The sequence below is a fragment of the Anabas testudineus genome, chromosome 15 (assembly GCF_900324465.2).
Source record: "Anabas testudineus chromosome 15, fAnaTes1.2, whole genome shotgun sequence".
Lineage (NCBI taxonomy): Eukaryota > Metazoa > Chordata > Actinopteri > Anabantiformes > Anabantidae > Anabas > Anabas testudineus.
In genome coordinates this window covers 2,676,999-2,703,547 of record NC_046624.1, presented here as the reverse complement: position 1 = coordinate 2,703,547, position 26,549 = coordinate 2,676,999, and the positions used below count along the sequence as shown (strand labels likewise).

Below are 26,549 nucleotides of genomic sequence, written 5' to 3'. Positions count from 1 at the left end.
TTTTATTTATGTTATTTATTTTATTTCTAAGCGACCATTTACAATATTAAACATATTAAACACATGTTGATGTATTGTGCCAGAGTAATTTTTAAACTGAATTAGGCAAATAAAAGCTCAATTTAGATTTGGAAAGTCTTGTTATTTACTGAATCTACCAAATGTTAATAAGGACATTACATTGAAAGGGACTCTAACACCTCTATAAGATCTAAGTGTTATTGATTTGAAACATATACACTGAGAAGATACTGCACCATACAAACTAAAGAAGAAAGGCACATAAGTTACATACACACAGGCCTAAAACAAACTAAAATATGCAGTGATTTAACTGAAAAAAATAAGATTTGACTAAATCTCTTATAAACTTCTGATTCATATCATTTATATGTAGGGGGCAGCCCTAATCCCAGTACTAGCAGGGACTTGTTTTTCATCAAAAAAGCTGTGGTAAACCCAGTATTTGCTACATGTTAGCAACTAGCTGGTGAGCACAGAGGCACATTTAAAAAACTAAACATCCACATATTTCCCCCAGGGTTGCTAGAGACCCACCAGAAATCAAAAGCTAATTTAACTTACATGTGCATCTAAAACAGAACCCAAAATATATATCTTCTTCAGTGCCATACTGTATGTGGCTTGCCCATAGAATGAGCAGCCACACATTTATTTCCTGTGTGGATTTTGACTTGAACAGATCCTGATAGAGCTTGAGACGGCCTTACTGGATGACAAGCCTCACTGGTATCCACTCCAAACCCATGATGTCTCATCCATACCGCTGCCCCGACCCTCCCCATTCCTACCCCGACGACATACGCACCCAGACACGCCTGCAAAGAAGCTGCAACGTGAGTCTGAGAGCATGCGTGTGTTTTGCAGATGCACCTACTTGTATGTCTAGTTATACATATATATGTATAAAATGCACATGCATGTGTCACTGTATAAGAGGATAAAGATTGCGTGTTGTTTATCACTGTACTGTGTGTCAATATAAATGTCTGTTTCTGCTGTCCTTTCCTAATACTCCACTTGTGCCTGAATGCATGCATGTGGATATATGTGTGAATATCTATGTGTGTCTGCGTGTGTGTCTTTATGACTGTTTAGGTTCTCAACGTGTAACAGAGCCTGAATTTGATGAGGGTACAGCAGTAGTGTCTAAAGGTGGGTCAAGACTGTTTCCTAGTTTTACATGAAGTGTTTCCCGAAGCTTGTTTTTATTTGTGGTGTTATTGTGGCTGTTGCTCTGCTGGATCAGTATGTGTGTATTGAATCTACCAACTGTTAAGGACTTGAATTGACTCTAAAGTCTCCATAACAAATCAAATTAGTTTTGGTTTGTTATTCATTTCTTTGATTCTGTTTATAATAAATATTGGTCATTTATATTGTTATTTTGAATTATTTTCTAATTAAAACCATTCCCTGCATATTTTAAAATGTAAAATGAAATTTGCATCAATATTGAAAATAAACAAAGAGATGACAATGAATATGACAGGTCACCACAAATAAATCAATGTGTGGGAAACATTCTTGTTTGAAGACTACATGTTGCCATGGGGTCCATCCAGACTCCATCCAGACTCCATGCTCCATTCAGGCGTTTCCTCAAATAAGCTTTAAAATGGGTACTATCTTAACACTGACAAAATTAATTACTAACCACTATCAAATTGTACATTGAAATACTTTTTGTGTGTATTATTGTACAGCTCTGTACTGTTAGGGTCTTTGTCTTTGTATGTCAGGGTTAGACTGATACAGTACATTGGTTGAAAAGCTTTGGCCATTATCAGAATCGGATGACATACTTCTCAGGATATCTTAAAGAATTCCATATGAAAATAAAAAAAATGCATTTATGCTGGATTCCATGCAATAGAGAGGATCTATTGCCTTTCAGACAATTAGTACATTAGCAGTAACATCAAGAAAGCAGTTAAACTGAATATTTTAAATCCAAATATAAACAAATCAGTGACTCAATCACAAAACAAATTACTGCCGTATCAGTCAAACCATGCATCTGTGTTTATTGTCATGAGTAAAAAGAGAGAAAATATGGTAAAGTAAAGCGCATTACACTGATCAACTTTTTGTTTTAATTTCCATGTGTGGTAGAAATAAATGAAAAACCTTGGTATGAGTTCCTAAAGTAAAGCTAATGGCCTGCTCTTGTCTTGGAAATGAAGCCAGCAACCTTGGGACCACAACAAAACCTGACACAGTTGCACAGATACCTTTGTAGCTGATTAATCTCTCTGTTTTATATTTTTATCTTCCGAAATAGTTCTGCTACACCACCACAGAAAGGAAACTTTTTCTTTTAACTACATTTATTTATTACATTTAAAATACACAACACAGTTACAGAAAGTAGCTGGCTTCAGTTTTATTATATATATAAGAAAATATGTTTGGTGGCTTACATGTTAGCATATAAACTACTTCAAGAGTAAACTGTAGGCTACTAACATTTTATTTATTATTGTGTCTAAAGTGTCTTCTTTGTTTTCTTTTTTTAATTCCCATGATTAAAGTAGTGGACCCTGTACAGGATATTATATTTCCTTCCCAGTTTGACCTTAATATTTCTGTGCACTCACCTACATTTCCTGTGTGTGCACATGCATGACCATTCCCACCTAGCAGCAGATGGGCGTGGCAGGGAAAGGACCCGGGAGCCCACGTCTACCCTGGAGGTGCCGGAGCAGCAGAGGATGCCCACCCATCACATACGTTCCCGGTCTGTCTCACCACACCGTGAGGAACAGGGGCGCAACCGGTCGCGGCCGCCCAATGTTCCCACCCAGAGGTGAGGATTGATTGAATGTTATAGAAGAGATTTTTTGGCCAAAAAAAAAAGACATTTATCAGTTTGATGATACTTAAAGTGATACTTCTCTTGATTTGAGTGGGAAACATTTTAAAACCTCTCTGGTTATGTGTAAAGATTAAGGTAATTAAGTGGTAAAATGAGTGTGGGCGTCATGGCCTGATGGTCTGGTAAAAATTACTAATAAATGACCAGTATCACCCTGGTGAAAAGACAGTGACCAGCTGTAAGAGGTGGATGGTAGTGAGAGCGATGGAGGAGGGATGAGAGAGTTTGTTGGAAAGCAGTAACCTGAGTCCATCTACTAATGAAATGTCTGTCTGATGCAGAACATACAGTCCTGCCAGCTCCACTTTCACTGCCCAAGCCAAACTAGCCCTGCCAAGAGTCTGCTGCAATACCGCCTGACCACTATCCCGACACAACTCTTTCTTTCTTCCTTTCACTTTCGGTCTTTCTTTCTTTTTGTTAGGAGTTTGGATGATGAGCTTCCTCACGCTCGACGTTCTCGATCTCCGACCCGCTACTACGACGCTGCCAGGGGTCGCCAGCAGGAGGAAGAGTACCTGGACGAAAGGTGTGTGTCTGTGTGTGCACACTGCTTGTGATATACAGTCAAGTCCATATGATGGTTTACTTCAGTGGTAATGGCAGCTCTTTGAACTTCATATTGAAGGCTAATAACAAACGGTAATACAACTTCTGAAATCAGCCTTTTTCTACCTACTTGTAAATTAACCAGTGAGGGAATATCACACACCATGGAATGAAGGCAAGATAATGATAATTAACCTACATCTACATATTTATGGACCTGGTTGTATGTAGAATAAATGTCATCAGAGTTGTTTTCCAGTGGCTTATATTATTCTGACTGTTTGCTTTTGTATACGTTATGACTGCTTGTGTTATCATTTGCGCAGCTGGTATGAGACCGTAGATTTTTGTGCAAAACTGTGTGTCTGCTGCAAAGAGATTCTGTTACCATGCTGTAAGTGTGACGTGAGCATCGCTAAAACTTTATCGTTAGGGATAAACAGCTTTTTTTCTTTTTTTAAGAAGGTTTTGCCGTCTGTTTTAGCCATGTCTCTCTGTATTCCTTGGGCCTCTAACTACATTTGGGGCAGCAGCTGCTTGATTTGACTTTATTGTCATATTGTCCAAAGTGAATTTGAGGCTTTGGTTGCAAAGTTCTGTGGCATTTGATGTGTGTGTGTGTGTGTGTTGTGTGTAGCAGTCAACAACAACTTCTCTGTCCTATTCACCCTCTTTTTCCCTTGATCTTCTGGTTTTTTAACTGTTGTTGATTTCCTCATGTGTCATCCATCCCCATGGTAACCACAGTGAGATCATCATGATCCACCAGTCAATGCGAGGCAAAAGTGCTGAGTGCCTCCACACCAGGTAAACTAGCCAATCATGAGAATTTCTTTACACTTTGGGTCTGGTTTCAGTTATAGCTTTATGTGTGTAGTGTTTTAGACAGAATGCATCACTGTAAAATACTGTAAGAAAGGAATGAGCAGAAAACACTAAGAAAGGCTGATTCACTCAAATATGATGGAACTTTTAATTTGAAAGGCACTTTCACTGTAAAAAATTTGTGTTGTAAAATCATGCATCATGTCAAAATGTGTACAGAACATAATAGAAATACAATGTTCTTATCAGTGTTAGGCAGAAAACGTGTTGACAACTTCCAACAAAGCTTATGAAAACACTAACAATCAATTTCCAGTATGTTGCTGTTAGGTATTTGTAGTTTAATTTAGTCTATAAAAATCCTTTAAATAGCTGGAGGTTGTAGTTTTTAGCAGGGTTGCTAAAAGTATTAGCCTAGACATATTCCACTACCACCAATTAAAAAGTACTCCACTAAGATAACAATGTATTTTAAAATGTGAATTTGATGCTTTTGATAAAATGTACAGTAGAAGTCTAGTGCAGAGATTTTGTTCAAATTCTCAGAGGTAAAGATTATGGCAAAGATGTATAGTAACTCATAAAAAAACAAAGGTCAAACTGCGGAACAAAAACACCATGTGGTTAAATAATAGTGACAAATTAACTTTTATTACTTTATTAGAACAGAAAATAGCATAAAGTACCTAGTAACTAATGCTGAAAAATGAATGGAGTATAGTAAAAGTTCTATATTTCCTCTGAATTGTTTTGGAGTGGAGCTTCCTGACATGACATGCATCAGGTTGTGGATGTATCCATACAATGCTTGTAATTAGGAAACATCCACTTTTTATTTTGCCATTTACTGTGATTTGATGCTAGTAGACCAAAAAATCAGCTAGCTCCAGCAAAAATAAGAGTGCAGAGCAGATTTCCAGTTGTACTACTGCCTCAAATCCACAAGAGGACAGCACAGGCCCGTTCAAGCTGGGCTGGATCCTCAGCAGGCTGCGCTTCTACAACAAGGCAGATTGGATGGATTGTTAGTGCTAGAAGCAAAGCAAAGTCTACCCAGATATTGTCTCACTGTCCCTCTAAATGTCAGTTTAAGTAAAAAGTAAACTATTAAAAAATGTGTCTCATGGAAAGATCTATAAACATTCACTCTTGACCCTCTAGTAGAAATCATACTACTGATTATTTATCAATTCTGTTTTTGTTTTCCACTCTGGTCTCATACTCTAATACAGTTTGAAATATTAACACATTAAACAGGTGTATGACATGTACTGTAGTCAGTTACTGTACATCTTCAGAACACATCTGTATCTGCCATTGAAGAGAGATTAATCTCAGTATGCAACACTACCTCTCTGATAGAATGGTAAAAGGCTAATGTTTAACACTTTCTAGTTCAATACAGGAGGATGTGTTTAAGAGGGGATGGTGTACTTGAGTGTGTCAGTAGATATAAGCGTCAGCTTTTGATACTTGTATGCCTGTCATGCTGTGCTGTAATTGTACTCGCTTACACTGCAGAAACGTTGACGCTGGAAGCTTTGCCAGTGATTTCAGCAAAGAATGCACTGTGTAGAAATATGTTAGACATCAATGTGACGCTGAGAAGGAAGTAACTGACAGTCCTGATACATGACACCGACCTTACTTTGATTTGAACAAGCTTAACCTACTGGATGTTCAAATAAGCTGAGCGTGCTACTTATTAAATCACTGGTTAAGTGGTATTTTATTTACGCTTTCTTTTGTCCAAACACTCCCACACACTTCTTTTTTCTCCTCTTACGACTATTCCTTCCATTTTTCTCCTTCTGTCTGCTGCATGCATGCTAACATCAGGAGATCTGCTAGGCACAATAATACACTGCCACTTAAGATGCCAGTTTTATTCCACGGCGTCAGCAAACAGTCAAACAGTTAAGTCCACAGATAAGGATTCAGTATGCTTCACATGGGATGTTCAAGAACACAAGTGAAGGATAGGTGGTTGTAATTAAATGTGTACTCCCACTTGACAGTCCATACTGTGCCTGGGCATGATTCACCCCTGAAATCTGTATTTTGTAGACTTTATACAAAGAATAAGAGAAATGTTGAAACCTGCCTATTTTCTCGCATGTGAGTAAGTGAAATTGTCTGATCAGACAATCTCCATTTATGTTGTCTGATAGACCTTTCTATTCACTTCATCTGAAGCATACTGTGACCTTTAGATATTTTGTGCTGCCAGTATGAATTTCTCCCAACCAATGGTGAAGGAGTTAATGAGTTTTAAACTACACTGACCGTCCAAAAAAAAAAGAAAAATAATAAAGCCACCACCTTGATTCAACTCAGCAAAGCCTCCCGCTCGATAATACAGACTCAGAACTGAAGACCATCACGACCAGGCTGGTGTAACACGTTTAATGTGCAGAGTCTGTACAAGCACAATAACGTAGTCAGCAGAAACCTTTACATTACTGGGCATCCACTTGATGCACACTAGGTCTCCTATTACTCCATGAACTGATCTATAATGCTACAAGAGCACCTTGTACAGATTTAAATAATCTCAGAGCGCCCTCTGCTGACCCTTTTTTTTTGTAGCAGGAGTACAACCCCCTTGCTGAAACTGGCAATTGACACAGGAAAAACAGTAAAAATGTCTCTGTGTCTATTTATAATGTATATCTTAACCATTTTCTTCGTATAGAATAATGGTTCATACGTCCTTTACTGGACACAACTGCATGGATGATTATGTTTCAGCTGGCAACAAGTTATTGAACCCTAGCTGATGCAGTGAGTAGCTTCTTATTTCTTATACAACCTTGTCAGAAGACAAGTCCTGTGGTCGTGGAAAAGATGTTAATCTTTTTCAGAAGAGTCAAATTATTGGCATGAATCAAGTAAAGGAACCATCTAAGGAGAAGATGCTGAAACTACTAAATCTGGGTTAAGAACTGTCCAGTGGAAGAAGGCATATTCCCAAAGGCATATTCCAAGATGACAATGCCAGAATTCATTAGGCTCAAATTGTCAAAGAGTGGTTCAGGGAGCATGACACATCATCAATACAAGATCTTGGAGAAAAATGAATTCAACTCTGGACGGGAATAAATGGTGTGATTCTTGCAGAAGCTTATCAAAAATGATGGCACAACAAATGTGCGCTGTAATCAAGGCTTAAGGCGAAATGACAACAAAATATTAGAGTGTGTGACCTGTTTTTTGGAAGGCAGTGTATGTTAATATTAGATTGAGGACATGCTTATAGATGGAGACGCACAAGCTCTCCACGCTTCGTAGGCACTTCACACTTCTTTTATGTTGATATATTCCACAGCACTGGAAGCTTGCCGAACTCACGCTCAGCCTTCTTTCTTTTACTTACTTTGCAAACGCATGCTGTTTGTTGAAGTTTTCTTTACTGTGACTAGTTCCACTCTGCCTGCATGTGGAAAGATAAGCTCTGTCGCTGGACCGCCACTGCTCACCTCAACACGCCATTCCACCACACACAACCTTCCAATGTTCACAGAGGAAGTGAGTGTTAGGTGAGACACATACTCGAACAAATAGATTATTATTAATGTTGAGAGCTTTCCATTCTTTTGACAGTAAAATTGTTTTTTATCATACTTCATCTCCATGACAACCATATTAACTCTTACACCAGCCAGCCAATCGTGGTTTAGCCCACTGACTAGCTTTATGATTTTGGGAATCTAACCACACTTTATTTTAAAATCTTTTTTTTTTCTGTTTGTCCATTGTTTTTCTCTTTGTGTTTGTCTTCTCCTCCTGTCTTCCTTTTCCTCTCCCCGTCCTCTTCTTCTTCCTCCATTGGATGACATGTTGTGATGTGGTGCCTCTAGTGATCTTCAGCCTTCTCTGGACAGGGTTAGGAGCGCTAGTGCCAACTGTCTGACTCCAGACAATCATGCTCATTCCTCAGAGACTGAAAGGTACCAGCCTCTGCTTCCACCACCCCCTCTCTAATCCTCTTCTAGTTTCCTGTTCTCAACTTTTCCTGATCTTTGTAATTAACTTTCCCTATTGAATGGTCCTGCAGTAACTGAAAGTTAAGCTTCCCCCTCCTTGCTCTACTCACACCCCAGCTGTTCATCACTCTTCCACCTAGCAGCTTCTGTGCTTATGTCTTGGTGACATAATCACCAGGTTTTGAAAGTGCAACCATATTTCAAAACTGACACCAGTTCATTGTCTATTAGCCTATACCATTTGTAGTGTTTTTATTTGTTCAGTTGTGTCATTTTAGCTACATTGCACCATGTTACAGTACATTTTTAGTACATTGAATGTAATTGACATATTAAACACTATAGATGTGTTTTTTTCTATGTCAACTTGAATACAACACAACACAAGGGAGTAGTGTGATTACAGTTTGAAATTCTTATATAAAATACCTGGAAAAGTGTGCATTATTAAGATAATATTTCACCCAAATAATGTGAAAAACTGAAATTTCAACACTCAATTTTTTTTTACAGTAACATTATTTTATAGATTTGTTTTACATGATGCAATTTAATTACATTTGTGGCCAAATTACCTAATAATTATAGATTTTCAACTTATTTCACACTAATTTGATGCAATTTCATTTAAATTGCAGAGCAATTACTCGATCTTGTGATAAACAGCCTGTAATTCCATACAGTAAATGTAATATTTATGGTCACAATAACCATACTTCATGAAAAAGTGTGGCAAGCTGCTGATCTGAGAAATTTCTTGAATTGGTTCCCCTATTGTTACGCATGCTACTAAATTCTTTACGTTCTATAGCTAAATATGAAACACTTCCCATATAGCTGCACAAAGTTCTGGCCTCATCACAACTGACTTTTCAACCAGTCCTTTGTTCACTTCTTAGTAATGCAGAGCAGCATAACCATTTCCAGTATTACCAAAGTCAACATATTAAGACTGAGATATTAAATATCAGTTGCCTGATCAAAAGAGATGTCTGATCACAGTGTTTCTTCCTTGGTCAACCATTACTTCCCCAAAATTTAAAATACCTTGAAGGATTAGTTGAGTCTGTTTTAATGCAACGCTCACATCTCATTATATGTTGAAAGAGTTGTGGGTCATTGTAATTATTGATCCTCTCCATACTAGTCATGATGTTTTGATCTGGTAACACATTTAAAACTATGTGACTGCCAGGAAGTGGCTGAGTGCTTTTCAAGTTGTTTTTCACAAAAAATGTATATTTGGAGCTGATGAATTTAAGAACATAAAGAACGTAAAGCTTCAATATCAGCCTTCAATGTGTTGGGTGGCCTGAAACATGAGTCCAAAGTTAAGGGTGCTTTGAGCACGCTGGATGTGGAAACAACACAACTGTTTGCTAAAATGTTCAACAGATGAACTAAAGTGTTAATATGTGGTAAAAAAAAACAAACAAAAAAAAAAACACGTAGCCATTGCTGGCACAAAAATGTGAATAGCAAATAATGGAATGAAACTATGGATTGCTGATTTGGTCATATGGGTGATATATTTTGTATGTGTACACATAGAAAATCTTTGTCACATTCTCTGCCCCGGAGACGTCCAGCAAGTCCCAGGATTCTTATTCAACATGCTTCCCCTGAAGATGACAGGTACCCTTTTGTGGATCCCGAATCGCTTCCCCTAGAGCTTGACTTGATCTGATGCCATTATTTTATGACGCAAATCCTTAAATGTTTTGTTGCATTTTAGTGAATGGAGGCTTTTTCTTTTTTCTTTTTCTTTCTTTCTTTCTTTCTTTCTTTCTTTCTTTCTTTCTTTCTTTCTTTCTTTCTTTCTTTCTTTCTTTCTTTCTGTCTTTCTTTATTTCCTTCAATGTAAGGAACATGTTCTCTTAAACCAGACTGAAATCCTCTTGGTTCAGTTGGGTCTTATTGGTTTCAGGCAGATGTCAAGCTCTACCTTGTATTTGCAGCTACCATTACCACTACTGCTCTCTGCAAAGTTCTGATATTCCTGTGAATAGCTTGTATTGAGTCAGCAACCTAATTCTTTTCAAACTTTCTATATTCTTCTGCAGCATGTGATTTTATCTTGTATGATAAAAATCAAGTATAATCAAGAAATAGTACAACAGTAGGGAAACTACATTTATTTGCTTCATTACTGAACGTGAGATGTGAAGAACCATAACTGTCTCATATCTTTCTTTCAAGTATAAAGCTGCAACCAGGATGTTAAAGTTGGCCTGGTTTAGTTTACATTTTATTAATTAACAAACAAAATCTAATGTTTTCACTGTATTTCCCCCTATTTCAACTCTTGTTAGGCTAACACTTCCTATCTGTATCTTTAGGGTTACATCAACAGCTGGAGCTTTATGTTTAACGGACAGATATGAGTGATTTCAAAAGGCCAATACATCCTTTCCACTTGCCCTCACATGGACACTTACTACACTACGACAGATGTTCATACGCTTCTATTCATACTACACATGGGGGATCACACACGGACACATTCCTCTCATGCACACTACAAAGCACAATGAGATCTCTGGACAGTAGCAACAGCAAGAAGAAGAGCTCCTTGGTTTGTTGTACTTCACAGAGTACAACTCAGTGTTCAGCTCACTGAACAGTGCCAAGGGTGTTGAAATTAGCATTGCATACCTTCAAGGTAACAAATCTACTTATCTGGAACATGCCGAGCTTGCAGAAGCAAATGTTTGGCCTGACTCTCTCGGACCTGGGAGGTGATTCAATTTATGTCACAGGTTCCAAAGCAGACACAGAAAGTATGAATTGGCCTTGACTCTTAGCAAGAAAGCAAATATGTTAATTTTCTCTTAATATGTTAATTTGGTTACAATAGAAGCAAAAAGGGCTTCACTTTAATGCAAAAATACAAGATAGAATCATAAGCTTTGCAGTTTAGCTCCCTATTGTACCCTCCTGTGGTGATAAATGAGCTGGACACAGTGAGAGTGAATATAATCCATGCTGTACAACTTGTCATGGTAAAAGCCACAAAAAAAATTTCCCCCCCGGCACTGACAACTTGTACTTTGTTTCATAATTAGTCACTCACATTTGTGTAAAAGGTTGCTTGTATGGCTTACAATCTGTGGGTGGTGTTTTTCTGGTTTGTAGTTAGACGCTCAGACTTGAAGTGACAGGCTTTGGTCGTGGATGTTGTTGTCATAGTTGTGTCCTGTTGCTTTTCTTCCTCCTTCCTTCACGGTGCCAAGTTTGTGCTCTTTGGACCTTCTGGTAGCTTGTACTAGTTATGGTGTGAAATCCTGCCTTGTTGAGTTTGCTTCCTGCATCTTTCTCGAGTGTACTTTCTTTTCTGGGAATTTGCATCTGCTGCTTCTGTGTGCCCTCCAAGACTCTCTGAGCAATGAATTAGAATTCACGATGTCCATAATTCATATCATAAGTGGGACTGTGTGTATTTGTATGTGTGTGTGTTGATGCATCCTTTTCATCTTCATGTCCATGAATGGAGAATATGGATGCTACACCCTACTCAAGAGACTCTAATTCACCTCAGTACAAATACAAGGTACACACACACATACACACACACACACACATAAATGGGCATAGATGACGCATGAGTGTGTGACACCCCTCGTTCACATCACCATCATACCATCCATCACACCATGCATTTTATTTCCTGTTTTCCAGATCATAAACTTATAAGGCCAATGACAGCACCCGACACAGTCGGACTCTTCTAAATCTAAATGATTTATCTTCCATCATGCTCTCTTCCATCTATTCATCCATCCATCCATCTTTTTTCTTTTTTTCCCTGTATTGTCCTTTTGTCCATCTACCATTCTCCAGGCGGCCTCGGATCCTGGAAACACCTGAATGTCAGACTCTTGGCAAGGAGCTTTCTGACAGTGGCAGGTAAGGCATGTACTGTAAGCTCAGCACATGTCCAACAGTAGTGTACAGCAACATTTATGGAAAAAAATAATAAAAATTATGCAACAAGTGCATAAAACCTTGGAAAATGGCACTTGTAGATTTTCTGATCCACACAGCAGCCTGAAAGAAACCACCTCAAACCAGGGATTTTGACTATAGTCTTTGAGTATGACAAAGTTCTGTACTTGAAATCACTGCGAGGCCTAAGAAAATGGAAAATTAAGGCCAGTTCTTTTCTGTGTTCACAAAATGCAAAGAAAAAAAACATGTAAACAAGATCCAGAAAAGCCAACACCTTTTCCAGACCAATCAGACCAGTGAAAACATTTGGTGTATTATGAAGCACAAATAAGGTAAAGGAGGCCACAAACAGATGAGCAGCTTAAATACTAAAACAAATGTTAAAGCAGTTAGTCTATATTCCCAGACAAAAAAAAAAAAACATAATTAACATATCCAGTGGAAACCTGCTGTTGACATCAATTTGAGAAATGAGCAGAAACAATCACATTTCTCTGTTTGAACATTTGACATATGTCGGTGAAGGTTCTCTATTGTCCAGATGAAGTGATCTGAAAGTTGAGTCTTCATTCCTGTTAGGATGAAATGTTCCACTGCTCAGTCTTCAGTCTGACTGACTCAACTTCCAGATAACATTTGATATATTGTCTTTGTCTTTATTTACAATCAAATATAATGGTGATGATTAGGAAATTAAACAGTTGTTGCAAATCATTGTGTGGCATTCACATTTTACATAGCACCATGTTTTTGGAATATATTTATATACTGTATGTTGATAGACAATGTTCTTAGATATTTTGTCCTTGCACCTTGTTAAATTACCTCAAGCTGTTAACTTGGTATGGTTAAAATTGATCTATTTTTTTCCTTTAATTTATTTGTATTCTGTTGCCCCATCTCTCTTCCTGTTCTTGTTCCTGCATGCTGCTGCATTGGGTTTGTATGGCATTTGTGTGATTGTGCACATTTGTGGGTGTGTACCAGAATCAAGCCCACCACCATATTAAGGGGCTCCAGAGGATAAAAGCCCGCACTTCGGCCCCCTGGTAAGGGGACTCCCTTTGAATGAGTGCCCCCTCTCTTACTGACGCAGAGGCAGATTCCCTTTGATTTCCTGTTGATATTGTGCTGGAGAGGAACACAACATGGCTCCTCTCTCACTAATACATACTTTTGTTTGTTTGTGTACGTTTTCTTGACCTGTCTAACAACACAGATACCGATTCTGCTGCTCATTCTGTGTTTGTGTATTTATTGTACAGTGTATGTGTTATGTGGACCCGTGTGACTATTCAGATATGTTTATCACAGTCATTTTGTGTTCCCTGAGTCGATGTGTGAAAGTTTTTGGTGTTAAATGCCTGTTTGCTAAACCAGAATCTTAATTAATTTAATTTTTAGAGGTGCAATGTGTAAAATTTAGAGAATTCCATTTACAGAAATGCAGTGTAGTGTTTCTTATAATTATGTTTCAATGGTGTATAATGATGTGAAAGTAAGAATTATTGAAATGTATTTGGCTTAGAATGAGCCTTATATTTACATATGGCTTCCCCTTACATGGATTTCACAGTTTCTACAGTAACCCAAAACAGACCCTGGATCTAGACAAGTAACGTTGCATTTTCTTGTTGATCAGCTTAATTTTTCAGACAATATACAGTAGCACCACTTGAGGGGTAAAGAGGAAGCTAGAAAAAATCATTTAAAAGTCACTCTAAAGTAAGTGCATCAATTAAACGATAATGTAATGTAGGGGGTAGGAGGTATAGAGATGGTTGCAGTCTTCCACCTGCTAGATGTCACTAAATCTTACACACTGCGCCTTTAATTACTTTACATCTACATCTTAATAGATTTAGAATCTTTAGGTTTATAGCCACATCATGTTAACAGAGTTATGAAAACGTCCTTTAATCCTTTTTCAAGTACATGTTGTTAATCTAATCGAAGAGACTACCTAACAAGTAAAGAAATTACACAGTTGCTATTGTGAGGGTGGATTAACTAAATGAATGTCTGCAGAAATGATGGGACTGGAGCTTAAAGGCTTTCACCTTCTCCACGTGTTTCCTCGCCATCTAAATCTTGATTTGCTGATCTGTTATTTTGGCAACATGATTCCTCACTCTCAATCCCCACTGAACGCCCGTCACTTGCTTCCACTTTTTGAATATGCTGTTGCTGTTTTCTTTATTTGTTTTCACCAAAATATAGTTACATGACTGATGGTTACCCAGTAGCTACTTTCTGTCCCTTCTGCAGTAGAACAGCCAGTGCTGCAGTGTACACCCTCAAACAAAAACATATTGACCTTAACATAATTTTCTCCTCTTTTTCTCCTCATTCTTTTCATCCTTGTTTTTTTTATCATCATTCTTCATCTTTCTGCTCTTTCTTCTTCTCTATCCACTTCACTTTCCTATTTTATCATAGGGGCCACCTTCAAGGTGGTGGGTCTCTTTCCTCCTCAGTGACGTCTTCATCGGCTCGCAGAGTGAGGCAACTCCCACAGCTTCCCCCGAAGAGCAGCACCGTAGAACAAGGTACAGTATACAATTGTGTTTACAATGGCAAGCAAAAGTATGTGGAATTTCACAGTTTTCTACATAAATTTAAAGTCAAGAGTATTAAAAAATATAATAATAATAATATAATATATTAAGAAAAATTATGTGAACCCATGGAATAATGACCTCAAAAACCTTATTGGAGTCAGGTCTTAGTATAAGTTAAGAAAATTAGATGGGGTGTTTGGACTAGAGTGGTTTTTGTCAGACTTGCCTGACAAAAACCACTCAAACCTTTGGGGTTTGGTCCGCACATGAAGAATACGCTTATGTGAGCCATATCTCACCAAAAGGAGCTTTAAGAGGATCTATGATGAAGAATGATGATTTACATAAAGCTGGTAAGGGTAACAAAGTGATGTCAAATGCACCAGTCTACAGTTCGGCAAACAATCGAACTGCATATCATCATGAGATCATCATCCCAATGGTAAAGTATGGTGGAGGAAACATCATGATTTGTGCCTGTTTTGCTGCATCAGGGCCTGGCCAGCTTGCAGCGATTGGGGGGGAAGATGAATTCCCAAGTATCAAAATAATTCTTCAGCATAATGTCAGAATTACTGTACATCAGCTGAAACTCTGTAGAAGTTGGGTGATGCTACAGGACAATGACCCAAAATACTCTTTTTGGAGTGGCCAAGTCAGAGCCCAGACACCAACCCAATAGAGATGCTATGGAATTATTTGAGAGTCACACACAATCATAATGACAAATAACTGTAAAAAACCACGAAATTTCAAAAGTTAACATATTTTTCTTGCCACTGTATATATGGGAGACATTGTAGAGGCAGAGATACCTGGTTTCAAACTTGACAGGTGCCATACTGATGTTCTTTGATGTACACAGACATTTCCAGTACCCTTGCTTTAGTGTTTTATAATACCTTGATACCTATAAATCACTTCTGCTTAACTTCACCAGTGCCCATACAAAATGAATAGAATTCTGTTACAGATATGTCCTTCAGGCTATTTATTTGATTTGAAATGACTGATTTCAAATATATAAACTTCTCTGATCTAAATTCATTGCTATGGATGATAGATTACATTGTGTGTGTTCTGTAGCCCTTGTAGCAGAGGAGCGCGTTCGTCAGCTCCAAATGAGAGTTCATTCAAACCGGGTGTCAGCTGCCACCACTTCCAGCCAGCAGGACCTGAAGAACAAACGGGAGGTCAGCCACAACTTTTTTTCTTTTTTTTTTACTTTAAAAGGAACTCATCAGGAGAGTGGAGGATGACTCTAAGGGTTCACTCCTGAAGTGCATTCCAGTGAATTGCAGTGTATTGTCTAAGAAAGTAATAAATTATGTTACAATGATGACCACTCAATAAAATGAATTGGTTCCAACTGGACAGTCCCTGAAGGATGAATCTGTCACCTTGAATACATAAGTGTATAATCTGAAATCTGGCTCGTTGTTCGATTCTTCGCTTACAGAAAGCTGACAGTTTAATGGTCTACGTGCCATTAGCAGACCTTTTATTACATGCATCGCGGCAATGCTGTCTTTGTGACTGAATGTAAAATGATTCACATCTTTAAGGGTCTAGATCAAGAGCACAAACTGATTAACACATTCACAAAATGATGAACAGTACAACAGTACGTATAACAATGCTACATGTAAATAACTGATCAATGGGCCTCATCACAGTTATGAGATTCTGGTAGATTACTATTACTGTGACATTACAATTACTCTGTATCAATTTTGCAATATTTATACAATAATTTGAATGGAAGCTACTTAATATCTGTCAAAGAAGTGGATAGCATTGACAGGACTAGGTCAGGTTTTATAAGAAAAAGAAACATTCGAAGACTACACAACTTTTCAACTTTGGTACACTTTGTTAAAATGACTACTGTCTTAGTCCAAAACTACTTTGCAGGTGATTAATACATCGTGTGATCAACTGTTAAGCTAAGCATCTTGATGTGAAATCATTGATTGATTTGTATGATGCATTTTTCCTGCAGCTCTACAAGGATCAAAGGAGGAGCAGTGAAAATGTTTCTCATAAGTCATCAGACAGTGATGTCAGCGACGTGTCAGCCATCTCTCGAACCAGCAGTGCCTCTCGCATCAGTAGCACCAGCTACATGTCCATACAGTCAGAGAGACCTCGTGGACGCTTCAGGTAGACACACACACATGCACATGCACACACACACACACACACTCAGAAACTAACTGTACTTTTTGTATAATATTGCTTTTGTTTGCTTTTCGGTTAAGTCATATGCATTGAACTTGGTTTTGGATGATATGTGCTCATATATGTGATTGATTTTGGAAATGGTGATGATCAGCCGGGCCATGCGCGCAACTGGCCGCCACATGATGAAGAGCACTAGCGTGAGTGGTGAGATCTACGGCATGGAGCACGCCGATGGAAGCCAATCAGACACGGCGCTCGGGAGCCTGGGGAGCGGAATCAAGAAGCGACGTTCAAGCCTCAGTCAACGAGTTGTTGCCATCCTGCCATCGAGGCGCAGCCGGAGTACCTCGCAACTCAGCCAGACAGGTAGACAAGTAGAGAAACATGCTGGGTCTTTTTGATATTACCTCTGGGGCAAAAATGAATTAAATTATTTAAAAAACTTTCTAAGAAGCTGCAACTTATTTATAAGAATGTACATAAAAACATCTTTCTGCCTATGTCTTAACCCTGATAATATTTTTTATAAAGGCACTCACCACTGAGTCTTTGAGTCACTAACACTGTAATACATAGGTTTACATGTGAATCCATTTGTTTCTGTTGTTATTGTTGTTGTTTATGGGCTTTGTTGTTGTTGTGTGTGTTATTTCAGAGGCAGCGGGTAAGGCGGCGGACAGACAGAAAGGTAAAAGTAAAAGACAGTTTGAAAAGCAGGCAGTCAGACACTGTTATAGAGAAAGGAAGGAAAATCATAGGTGATGATATCTAGGTGCATAAAAACAGAGCTAATAATAACAGAGAGAGCAGGATATATTCTATAATCATCTGTGAAGATTCCTACTCCTCCAGATCATGGTCACGCGAAAGGTGCTGTTTCGAGACAACTGGACGTGGTTAAAGTTTCTCAAGGCATTGCTATCGTGAAAGGACTGACCCTTGTCTTTCAGGTTCAGATGGATTTCTGAGTCTTATTCTGAGGAGCTCCTCAGGACAACGGGTCACTACTTTGATGACAGCCACATCCACATTTTAGACAAACGCAGTGGGTTTAGGTTCTGTATGTTTCTCTAGGTTTAGAGTGTGGTTATACTCTTGTCCTCAAGAGCCACTGTCCTGCTTGTTATCCAGCCAGCTTCTGATTGACTGACCACACCTGATCCAGGCCAGCAACCCAGGAATAGCTGAAAGACAAGCAGTTCTTGGTCCTGGTCCTCTCTAGGACCATGGTTGCTACATTACTAGTGGGTGGAACAGCAATCCACAGATCTCTATCAAAGTCAGAGCTTCTATTCCTGCTACTACAAGCTTAGTTGAACAGACAAGCGTTTTTGAAGGAGAGTTGAAACATGTTCAAGAACTATAAGCAAATCTAGCTACTGAACAGCACTTTTGGGAAAGTGTCATATAATGTATGAAGCTAAACTTTTACAGTAAAGGGTTCTACACATTATAGTGCAACTACTGGACCTATATACTCTGCTGTTTTTCTAGTTATACTCAATAATGCTCAAGAATAAGTTCATGTTTTAAAAGAAGTAGAAGCTCAGACACACAAGAAACCACAGGAAGAACTAGCACAAAAGAAACGTTAAGAGTAGCTTTGTTAGTCAGACAAGAGTTCCCAGCATCTCCAGCCCTTCCTGAACTGTCTCCGGCACGCTTCCTTACTCCACCCTCTCCTATTACCATCGTGTTTAAAGGCTGGTTCAGTTCTAGAGAAAGCCTGACTTTGTTTCATGTAATGACCTTTGTAGCTTTATTGTTGAGAGGTTCCTTCTGTATCTTTCTTCTAATTGGGACTGTTTTAATTAGAGGGACAAAATTCTACCATTTTTACAACTTGAGTGGGCAAAGCAGGCTTTTCTAATGTGCTGAACTCTTCCTTTACAGTTGAGTATACACTGTATGATTTCTTCAACCCTCTGAGTTTTACCTTTACATTTGCCCCATACACAAGGCAGATTGACTATGCCTTGTTTTTTCCATACAGATCCTGAGGTGACCTCACCTCCTAAATAAAAAAATATTATTATATTTACAATAATTATTAAGTAATGTTATAAATTAACATTTCATCATCTCAGCAAAGCCATTATCCTCACAACCTGAAGTTTTTGTAGAACAATGGTTTTTCTATTAAATGGTAATGTTGACATTTTCGAACATGTTGGTGAGGTCACAATAGGAAAGTAATGAATGGGATGACCTGCGTAATTCAGCCGCTCCTTATCAGGCTTGTCAAAGTTGCTCTCTTACTCCAAAAAGTAAGACTCAACTCATCTGCCCAAAGCATATTACTGTTTTCGGACAGTATGACATGAGATGCCTGATAAGAGATAACAACCATAAATGGTCGATATAGAGACCAAAGGCTTAACCCCTCCTTTTTGTTTGCCACAGAGGCATCAGCGGGAAAGAAGGTCAGTAAGGCCGGGGGCAGTAGCAGCATTCAAAGAAGCGTGGAGACAGGCATGGCAGTGGAGTATCCACGGGGAGGATCTGGAATGAACCGGCAGGCCAGCAGAGAGTCAACGGATGGTAGCATGAACAGCTACAGCTCTGAGGGGAAGTATGTACACACTATTGGCCAATCTACCAAATAAAAACATAGTGTACATAGTAAAGATCACCTCATCACAAGCTAGATAGAGGAATGTATGTCTAGCTGTTTCATACAGGTTTCTAAACATAATAATTACTCATCCATCCTTCAACCAGTCAAACTGACTTAAATGTAATAACTTAATTATTGATTTTTTAAATAGTTTTTCTGTTGGGATTATAGAACAGTTTTGATCAGTATTTGTTGTCAATTATATGTGGCCATCAGCCTTGACCTTTTGGGGTGAGTGGAGAGTGGAGAGAGTAAAAAGGAAACAAACTAGGACAAACACACAATACCAAGCAAACTGATCAGAAGAATGAGTGTTGCAGCCTGTATGTTTGTGTAATCAAGAGAGAGGTAAAACACATAGAGCAATGCAGTAACAGTTGAAGAACTGTATCAAAATCAAAGCCATGCTGACAGGGTTAACAGCATGCACTATCATACCGCTCCAGATGATCCAAAATGAATGGAATGGAGCTGCCAAAATCTGCACGCTCAACAGCCTCACTTCCAATTTTCAAATATTTGATGATAACAGAGCTCTTACGCATCTTTTCTGGGGAATTTTCCCTTTAATGCATTTAAAGTACAGGCCTAAAAATGTCTTAATAATGTCTGTAAATTGTCTTACTGATAAACTGTGCCCTGTCATGAACATAATGACATAAGGTGTCGTCTCGAAAGCAGGGAATCATTTTTGTCTGCGTGTCAGTCTGATCTTCTCAGGGATGCGGTTGGGTGCCGACAGTCAGTTCAGCGACTTCCTGGATGGTTTAGGCCCTGGTCAGTTGGTGGGCCGGCAAACACTGGCAACACCTGCCATGGGTGAGTAACAGCTCCATCATCTTATTAGCACTTTTTCTACAAACCCTATATTATTGTTAAGTGTCTTCATACTTGACTAAATGTCTGCACAATTCATTTTTCAATTTGTTTCCATTTGCCCTACAGGTGATGTCCAGATTGGTTTGATGGATAAGAAAGGCCAGCTGGAGGTGGAGGTGATCAGGGCTCGAGGCCTTACTCCCAAACCAGGCTCCAAATCCCTCCCAGGTAGCGCTCCCTCATTCAGATGTGAAAAACTGTGACTAGACAGAGGAAGTTACATTCACAGTCTGTGTATCCTCCTCACTTGTTCTATCATTTATCATTTAACCCCAGCACCCTACGTCAAGGTATACTTGCTGGACAATGGAAACTGTAAAGCCAAAAAGAAAACCAAGATTGCACGAAAGACCCTGGAGCCACTCTACCAGCAGCACCTGCTCTTTGATGAGAGTCCCCAGGGCAAGGTGCTTCAGGTAATATTCTGTGTATGGATCTTTATGAAAAGACCGCTCCTATAACTATCAGGAAACCAGCAACCAATCCTGGGCCTGTGATTGAGGGGGCACAGTAAACATAAGTAGTAAACATGTGTTTTGATGTATTATTTAATTTCTCCATTGCATTATACTCCCCCAAAATAACACCAGTGTCTTGCGCAAGCAGATTGCACCTGCATTTCAAAGGTATTAAATTCAGATGCAATTATAGTAAACATCAGTAAACAATTGCTTACAGCCTTGTTAAAATCAGGCTGCATGTGTATTTACATTTTCTCCTCCCCATATTTTGCACAATTTGGCAAAAATGCCTCACTCTGCATTTTTATGAAGGCAAAGGTGCAAAATCCACAGCTTTGCTCATTTCAAAGATGCAGTCTTCATTGCAACTCGTGCTATTTTTTGCAGATGTTGTTAGGTTTGCACCTGATTTAGTACAAAGCTTTAGTAAATAAAGTAAAGTAATTTGCCTAATGCCAGAGCTACAGTACGTACTTAAGACTAGACTTCAGTGCTGTAAGAAACTACTGCTGTGAGGCTTTTCTTCCTAAAGCTGTGACTTTAGGGGAAAAAGGTCTGGAGCAAAAATGGATCAAAACTGGTAAATAACCAGATTCAAAGGGAACTTTGAACTTTGAGGTTTTTCAGCCTTTTTGGGACCAAAAGACGTGACTTGATCTGCCCTTGTGGACTTCAACCAGACTTCACTTTGGAGAAATGACTTGAAACTTGCCTTGGACTTGTCTTAAATGACTTGAAACTTGCCTTGGACTTGTTCATAACTGACTTCAGTTTGACACTTAAAAGACTTGAGACCTGAACTGGCATTGCTCAAAGAAACTACTTGAGCTTGACTGGGTCTGGTCTCTGATGGCTTGCAACTATACTTGTGATTTGAAATAATATTTATTAAATGACAGACACTTAATAAGACTCATGTGGACAGAGCGTAGACCTATATTGAACTTGGATCAAATGACTAGAGACAGAACTTTGACTCAGATGACTTTAAAATCCTACAGATTTGACTTGTGGACTGACTCAACACCTTTGTGAGACTTGTCTTGTGAAGTGATTCATTCCATGTTCACATTAACCTACTTGTATCATTTCCCCCTGTAGGTGATAGTATGGGGTGATTATGGACGATTGGACCACAAATGTTTCATGGGTGTAGCACAGATCTTGTTGGAGGAGCTGGACCTCTCGAGCACGGTGATTGGCTGGTACAAACTGTTTCCACCGTCCTCACTGGTGGACCCTACATTAGCTCCGCTCACGCGGCTGGCGTCTCAGACATCATTGGACAGCTCAGGACCGCCGCCGGGCATTCGGTCCTAGTGACCGCATGGCGACCGCAAACCCCACCCCCCCAGGATCCCTTAAATGACAAAATAATGGACCACAGCTTCTGGACCACAGCTGAGTGGAGGGCCTGAACCCACCCCGAGAACGACAACAAGAAGCCAACCAATGAAAAGCCAGACGGAGAGACAGGGAATGAGAGAGAGAAAGAGAGAGAGGGAGAGACAGAACTAGCCAATCAAAGCTTAGCTGGAGTCTGACAATCATGTCTCACACCTTCCCTCTTCCTCCTCCTTACACATTTATGTTTTCAAAGCTTTGCTTTCCTTGTTTTCTCCTCTGAGCTGCAACAGTGGAGGCTTCTATCCAACATTCCTCATTTCTCTTGTTTGTTTCCTGTTTCTTTATTTCTATTGTCGTTACTTTTTGTGTGGCCCTAACAGAGCGCCCGATCAAAGTGGAGACCTCCACCCACTAACTAGCCAACCAGAGTAGAGCTTACTGCACGGCCACAGGGATGAGTGGTGTAGCCAGAAAGACGTTGGCTGTCATTTCTACTGGTGGTGCCATTTTAACAGTGTCATTGTAGGGGTTGCAGTTCGGCATGGTTTGTTTTTAGGTGAAGCATGCACAAGCACGTGCACATTCGTAGCTTTGCTGTGAGATATGAAAGCAAGCACAAGAAAAGCTTGACTCCTTTATTCAGACAGAGACGAACAAAACGTTTTGGTCTAAACAAAGAGGAAAGAAAACAGAGGCCAAATTAACTTTTCTTTTTCAATTTTGGAATAATTATTTCCTGTCTTTCTTTTGCCTAGAGTTCAGAATGGTGCCGTAAGGTGCAGACTCCCTCTATGTATGTATGTTTGGGGTTCGAGTGACCAAAGGCAGTCACCCGAATACCCTTTGCTCAACCTTTCCCCCCGCCAACTGTCTCTCCCCCTTCCTGACACCTCAAAACTCCCCCCTGCAGGAGGGAGCAGCATGACTCGGGGATGCCCTGCCCCGGCCCCAAGCTGCATGCACGTTTCTTTTGTTCCGTTTGTTTCTTCTTCTTCTTTTTTTTTTTTTTTTTGTTTTTGTTTTTTTCTTTCATTCTCTACTTTTTTGTAAAATCGAAGATGAGACAAATTAACAAGCAATTCTCAAAAAACAAAACAAAACAAAAAAAAAACAAAAACAGAAAAAAAGACTAGACTATGTGTGTTAGTTCCACATACTTTTAGGCCAGCTTGTATGTTGCATGTTCTTGTACAGTTTGCTCGTACTGAATATGAATACAAACCGAGAAAAGCCAAGCCATCCCCGCCCCCTAACAGGACCAATAGGGGGGGATCAGCTCCACCCAGGCCATGCCTACTTCTCTGGGTCTAAAAATTCATCTTAGGAAATCTTCGGAAAGAACTTTTTTGTTTTCCGTTTTTCTTTGAACCCTTTCAACAACAGTGCTGTTCTGTAGTACTGAGCATACTTGAGCCCCTGGCGTATCTGAGGACGTAGGTGTCTAAACTGTAGTTTTCGACAGTCGGGGCTAGAGGCAGAGATAGAGAATGTGTGTATAACAGCTAAATGTATATGAAGTATCATTATGAGTTTGACAGAAATTACAAAGATATAGATATATGAATACAAAAAGAGTGTATTTGACTGTACACGCGTCACCAACACACACACACACACACGCACACTCACACAGACATGCACACCCCTGTACATACAAATCAGGATGAGCGGCTTGATCTTAAGTTACGAACCAACTCACGCATGGCTGACTGACACACAAACATTCCTGGTGTTGTTGAGGGGAATTTGTGTCCCGCCAATGTGCTCGAGCTGCTGAGCGGCACCGAGCCACAAGGAGGCGCTAATAGGCCTTTATTTTTGTCCCAGTTGCAGATAAAATAAGCAGAACCAATTGGAACAAAGTCTCCTTAAATCCCGTACCCCCCCACCCCTTTATTACTATTGGTTTGGACTGGACTTCTAAAGCCAATGACAAATCTGGTTTTGCAGACATATTTTGCAGATGTTTCTGTTGAAATCCTTGGCGTGTGGTCGACTGCCCTTTCCTTTGTCAGTATTACTTCAGGAATACTGATTGTTTACAGCCCATGGCTCCCAACTCCCAAACCATGATTCTAGATGAAAGATGAAGTATTCACTGCAACAGTTCTTGTTTGTATAACAGATGTGGCTCTACTGACGTGTATGTTTTATATTCAAGAGTTCATTTTTATTATTTACAAATAAAAGACTGTGTGGAAGAAGATGGTGGCTTCTTCAAGCGGAGTGGGCTCAGTGTGGTGGGAAGCAGCTGACTTCAGAACGTTCTTTTTTTTTTTTTTTTTATCGTGGTGAATGTGACGTGATGAATGTTTATGCTTGTTGTAACGTGTTGGACTCACACTGAAGGTAAGTGACAACCTGCGGTGGACAAAGCTTCGCAGTATCTGCTACCAAACAAACAGCTGACATTCAACAGGGAGGTGCTGCCTTCATTCTTACTCAGCAACTGCTCCTGTCACTCGGTTTCTCTGTATCGCCTGTGGATGTATGATGACAAGCGGCCAATACGTGGTGCACACTGATGCTATTACCAACTTATAATACTATACTGTACTGACGCATTTAGTCTCTAGTTCAACTCGGACTGATTTCTGGCATCAGAAGCTGCTTTTAAATCTTCATGATGTGAGAATAATGAAAAAAAAGCACAAAGCTCAGTTGAACTTTATGACATTCTGACAACACTGAAGACAAATATTATAATCAAATATTTAATCAATACTAGCAGACAGATGTGCCCCACACACTTGATTTAATCAGCTCAGACTTCTTACACCTCATCTCATCTTTAAATGCTCATTTGAATATATTTTGGCCCCTAAATGACCCTTCAGAAAAGGACGCGCCTGACGTTTGTCATGAGACACACTGGAGACCAAAGGTCAGCAAATGATTGAAAAGTGCTGTAAGCGCTTCTGGTCCTGCTACAGTGGTTGTGATCACAGGTTCAAACCTGGATGGTGGCTTTGTATTCACTTTGAGGAATCACAGCACGCAGATAGACATTCATCAGCTCACAGGACATTTCGGGAATCAGTCATTTTTATATACAGTGCTGCGTTAGTACAGTATATGTGTGTGTGCTGGGGTAAAGCTCTTCTCCCTGTGTGTAATTGATATCCACAAGCACTTCTATGAGAGCGACAGGACCAAAAAGAAGAAAAGAAATGCCTTTCTATCACTTTGTTTCCTCTCTGCCGTCATCCGACGTGGTACAGTCCAAACAGCCAGCACCTGGAGGAGGTGAGGGGTTCATGTGCACACGTTCAAGAGAGCACCATCCTCAACCTCAAGAAGTGGAGCTTGAAGTGAAACAAAATCAAAACAGAAATACATTGAAATACGTTCTCAAAGACAGAGAATATACTCAGTGCAGCGTCAACGTCAGCTTTATTTTCCTGAGAGGAAAAGTGTTTCAGCAGCTGGTTAAAATACACAACACACTCACACTTGAACATAAGACGTGTGAACATGAAGACGTACATGAAACCATGTGCTGAAGATGAGGTGTACATCAAGGGAATAACAGGGTGCATTACAAAACCTGGAGTAGCCTCTGATGGCAGAGGTGGTAGAAGTACACAAAGTCAGTACTTAAGTAAGTAGGTACCATTTCAAGTTGAAGTATTACATACATACTCCACAGATTTCTCCAACAAACTTAAATGAAGAAAATATATAATGATGAATAGAATAAGGTCAGAGGTGGAGCTGATTTTAACCACTTTACAGACTGACGGGTGGTTGATCCCTTAATAATACACATATTGATTCTATATATTTCACATTTCATATTGAATATGTGTACCATTATGGAAATAATCTGAATGTGCAAAGAAGTAACTAGTTACTAAAACTGTGAAGAAGAGTAAATGTAGTGGAGTAAAAATGACATAAGATGAAATACAAAAATAAAATACAAGTACCTAACTACAGTACTTAACTACAGTACTTTAACTACAGTACTTAACTACAGTACTTAACTACAGTACTTAACTACAGTACTTAACTACAGTACTTTAACTACAGTACTTAACTACAGTACTTCACTACAGTACTTTAACTACAGTACTTAACTACAGTACTTTAACTACAGTACCTAACTACAGTACTTAACTACAGTACTTAACTACAGTACTTCACTACAGTACTTCACTACAGTACTTTAACTACAGTACTTAACTACAGTACTTTAACTACAGTACCTAAATACAGTACCTAACTACAGTACTTAACTACAGTACTTAACTACAGTACTTTAACTACAGTACTTAACTACAGTACTTCATC

General features: G+C 39.2%; 1 protein-coding gene across 7 annotated transcripts in view; it reads left to right on the top strand.

Annotated features, from left to right (window-relative positions):
• The window catches only part of LOC113159612 (regulating synaptic membrane exocytosis protein 1-like), a 69,053-nt gene extending 44,607 nt beyond the window's left edge, over positions 1 to 24,446 (top strand). For 5 of the 7 annotated variants that reach the window (XM_026356394.1, XM_026356393.1, XM_026356392.1 and 2 more), the window contains 13 exons: positions 704 to 857; positions 2,668 to 2,830; positions 3,324 to 3,428; positions 14,647 to 14,756; positions 15,855 to 15,961; positions 16,771 to 16,931; positions 17,104 to 17,318; positions 17,608 to 17,640; positions 19,356 to 19,524; positions 20,276 to 20,388; positions 20,515 to 20,616; positions 20,725 to 20,864; positions 22,011 to 24,446. In XM_026356394.1, coding sequence (XP_026212179.1) covers positions 704 to 857; positions 2,668 to 2,830; positions 3,324 to 3,428; positions 14,647 to 14,756; positions 15,855 to 15,961; positions 16,771 to 16,931; positions 17,104 to 17,318; positions 17,608 to 17,640; positions 19,356 to 19,524; positions 20,276 to 20,388; positions 20,515 to 20,616; positions 20,725 to 20,864; positions 22,011 to 22,229 — 1,791 coding nt within the window. In that variant the 3' untranslated portion in view covers positions 22,230 to 24,446. Of the gene's footprint in view, positions 1 to 703; positions 858 to 1,119; positions 1,177 to 2,667; positions 2,831 to 3,323; positions 3,429 to 4,195; positions 4,256 to 8,133; positions 8,224 to 9,810; positions 9,895 to 11,752; positions 11,810 to 12,099; positions 12,166 to 14,646; positions 14,757 to 15,854; positions 15,962 to 16,770; positions 16,932 to 17,103; positions 17,319 to 17,607; positions 17,641 to 19,355; positions 19,525 to 20,275; positions 20,389 to 20,514; positions 20,617 to 20,724; positions 20,865 to 22,010 lie in introns of all 7 variants that reach the window. The other 2 variants (XM_026356397.1, XM_026356395.1) reach the window with 2 other exon arrangements.
• The last annotated feature ends 2,103 nt before the right edge of the window (positions 24,447 to 26,549 follow it).